The following is a 3647-nucleotide window of genomic DNA, read 5'->3' on the forward strand; positions in this document are numbered from 1 at the left end:
GTGGGGGTTTCCGACTAGGTGGAACCTGGGTGCATTAAAACCAAGCAACTGAATGTGTTAATATTTTATTTAAATTGAGGACAGTGTGTATTATATAATTCAGTGTGATATAAATAAATTTAGAAGGCTCTGTCAGCTCTACTGTATATTTACAGGGTAAAATAATAAACCTATACGTTCAGTTGCTGTATATTTTTTTCAATTATTTTTATTAATATTTTGTATTATTTTGACTCTGTAATGATAACCTTTGTATCTCATGCTACCCAGTCTTTCCAACATATTTGTCTACAAAATTATCAAAAAACACGAGAATACAAATTTAATTTGGCAAATAATGAGTTTTATTATACAACTATTTACAATTTTCGCAAGTACCAAATAGTTTTATATCCCTTCCAAAGGGATCAAAACAATGCTAGCAGAAATTTATGTATTTAAAAAAATATATATACAAAGTTTTGTAAAGTATAAAAACATTAGACCCTGCAAAATGGCCAATTTTTTAAATGCTATATACAGAAAAAAGTACTTTGGACTAACTGCCGAACTTCCATTCATATAGTGCATCGATTGTCCATTAGATGTCGCTGTTTCTCTCCATTTAATTTGTAAAAATAATAGGCATGTCAAACTGAATTAAAATTGCACTTCTCATTTAAGAGCACGGGGCTTCTCTGGAACATTTCAGTTCAATTTTACAACAACAAAAATAGTAAAAAATATCTGTAATAGAATAGCTGCAACATTCCAGGGCAACCAAGAACTTCAATTCACCTTACCAAAACGCAAGTAAGCTAAATTACAAATATTGTACAAATGCCGAGTAACCAACCCCCCTTTACATATAGCGATCTTGCTTTCTCTTTAAATAATATATTTATATATATCTGGTTACCGCATATTCACCTGGCGATCAGGTTCGATTCTTAAATACTACATTATACAAGGCTGTATATACATAAACATCCCCCCAGTAAGAAAATATTTCTTCTTTATAAATAGTCTTTGAGTTGAATATATTACTGTGAGCTTGTACAAGGTGCTCTCTCTTTACATGTGTCTCTTCATGTGCAGGGCCAGATGGTCAGATCGGGAAAAGGCTCTCTCACACAGGTGGCACTGGAAGGGTCGGTGACCCGTATGCTTGCGAAAGTGACGCGTCAGTTCGTCCGATCTTGCGAACTTCCATCCACAGCCCTCCCAGTTACAGTGATAAGGTTTCTCTCCTAGAGGAAATCATAAACGAAATATTATTACATGTGTCATATACGAGATATCTAGGTCGTTCATACTAACAGAATACAACTGTCTTTTCGAGATTCCAGTAGAAAGATTATAAGTACTGTTTCATCATGCTCAGTTAATGACATATAGACAGTGACTGCAGGACTACAATTTACAGCACTTCTCAGAAATCCCAAAGTTAGCAGACAAAGAGCTGAAAATGTATATCTCTTTATTAATTAGAATTGCCTTGCTATAACAAATGCTGAACTGACCTAGACAATGTATTCATTATCTAGGTCAGCATTTGTTATAGCAAGGCAATCATATTTTCAACTCTAATACATATATATATATTGATATATTTTGTCATCTTAATTAGCTCTGCTAAACAGTTTTATTATTAGCATTATAAATTCTGCCTCGAACTCTTATTTTAAAACTACTTGATGAAATACTGTATTACTGTGCTCTCGGCATTTCTGTATATTACCGCCCCCAGTGGCGGGTCGCGGAACTGCGCTTACCTGTATGAGTTCGCATATGAGCCTTCAGGTGGGAGCTCTTGGTGTAGGTTTTGCCGCAGCCCGGGTACTCGCAGTTGTGAGTGGCAGTTCTTTTTCTGGCCCACGATCTCCGGCCCCTCTTGGGTTTGCAGTCATCCGTGGCACTCATGGCGGGGTAATACTCGAGCAAGGGGGATGAGGGAGGGGTGACAATCATTCCATGCATAGCGGGGTGAACCTTCATGGGGTCTCTGTAAACTCCAAATTGTCCATGGAACTGTGCGGGGGGCTGGCTGGCAAAATGAGTGGGGTAGGGGGTGGCTATTGGGTAGTGCTGTGCCATTGGCATGAGGGGAAGGCAGTGCAGCTCTGGGATCATGTGGCAGTCATTGGGGGACATTTCCTCTGTGGGCACTGGGGGGCTCACCCTGTGCTGGGAATAGGCAGGGTTGGGAAGGAGTTGGCCGTGCATCTGCATGATGCTAGCTTTCTGCTCCATAATGGGGCTAATACAGTCTGGGGAAGTGGGGGAGCTGGAGCCCAACATACACGACTGCTCAGGTCGCTCCTTTTTAATCTTATGGCTCAGGTGCTGTAGGTGGTCCGCTGGCAAATGCCCAGGGGTGTCCATGCCAGATACTCGCAGCTCCGTGTACTTCCTGCTGTGCATGCTAGCCTTTAGTCCAAAATCAGGGTTCACATCTATACAGGGAACATCGGGGGTCAGCAGCTCCGCCACATAACTATGATGGGGGCTCCCAGCAAAGCTCCCTCCTCCATATTTGTGGTTGGCAGTGTAGGATCCATCACTGTCATAGGTGGTACTGCAGCTCTCAGGGGTCTCAGGCAATGGGTAGGTGCCACCATGTCCTACCGGGGTGCCGCCATTCTGGTTGCTGCTGGTGTGAGCCAATATAAAGTCCAAGTCAACAAATTTCCCTAGGTCATCTTCTTCCTTCTTAATGCAATGCTCAATTATGGTGTAGCTCATATCGGCCAGTGGCCTGAGGTCATCCATAGCCATGTCCTGTGGAACAAGAAGAGATCGCAGTTAGACCGTGTAAGCACAGCCCTGACACTCCCGGAGAGCAGCTGATCGCAAGCAGAGCTGCGACAAAATCACCGGGCACAGCCGCATTATTATTATTATTATTAACAGTGGGAAACCTGTAGAACAAGTTGCTCCCCTCCTTCTGCCTAATAGTCACGGGCTGGGACACTCAGCAAACACCGTGGCTGCTGTGCAAATAACTAGAAATACTTTCAAGAGTTGCTTTCCTTGTGTTTCTTTAACTCGGCAAATTTCTCAGACTCCTAATTCCTCCTATAAACACGCACTTTAGCGCAGAGAAAGGAGCTGCTGTCCCGGACAGACAGACTCGTACAGGGAACAGCAACCCAGGCAGCACAATGACATTTGGACAGAAGGAAATGTATTTTTTGTAGAAAAGCTGTACTTACCGACACCATCCCAAGCTGCTTTTCTTCCACTGGTTGAAGGGTTGAGAAAGCCACACTCATCCTAACGTGCTCCCCGGGCTGCACCAGGCTTGCAGGTGACTTATGAGCAGGGAGCCAGACTGTAGAACCCCAGCAGCAGCAGGAGCTCTTCTCTCTAGAAACTTTCTCAGTCAACTCTCCAGATCCCCCAGCTGTGGCGCTTGTTAAGGTCCTCGGCCCGTCCCGATTGGTGAATACTAATGAAAAGGCCTCCTCTGATTGGTCGAACGGATGGATGTGTTTGTACACATACTGGATCGCTTACTAGACTTTGCCACTGGCCACGCCCACCCCCTCAGGCTGATTGTCAGGTCTGGGATACATGATTAGAACACGCAAGGAACTTGTAAAGAAGTGGCAGTGAGAGATGAAATTTAGCAAACAACTCAGGACACTTTAATTCGTTAGAATCAG

At 43.3% G+C, this 3647-nt stretch overlaps 1 protein-coding gene across 1 annotated transcript; it reads right to left on the reverse strand.

Moving 5' to 3' along the window:
* Positions 1-321: 321 nt before the first annotated feature.
* klf17 (Kruppel-like factor 17) lies at positions 322-3341 on the reverse strand. Its single transcript, NM_001045768.1, is given in 3 exon segments — positions 322-1229; positions 1755-2760; positions 3195-3341. Coding segments are annotated over 3 exon segments (1242 nt in total). The 5' UTR covers positions 3255-3341; the 3' UTR covers positions 322-1053.
* Positions 3342-3647: the final 306 nt, after the last annotated feature.

The sequence above is a fragment of the Xenopus tropicalis genome, chromosome 4 (assembly GCF_000004195.4).
Source record: "Xenopus tropicalis strain Nigerian chromosome 4, UCB_Xtro_10.0, whole genome shotgun sequence".
Lineage (NCBI taxonomy): Eukaryota > Metazoa > Chordata > Amphibia > Anura > Pipidae > Xenopus > Xenopus tropicalis.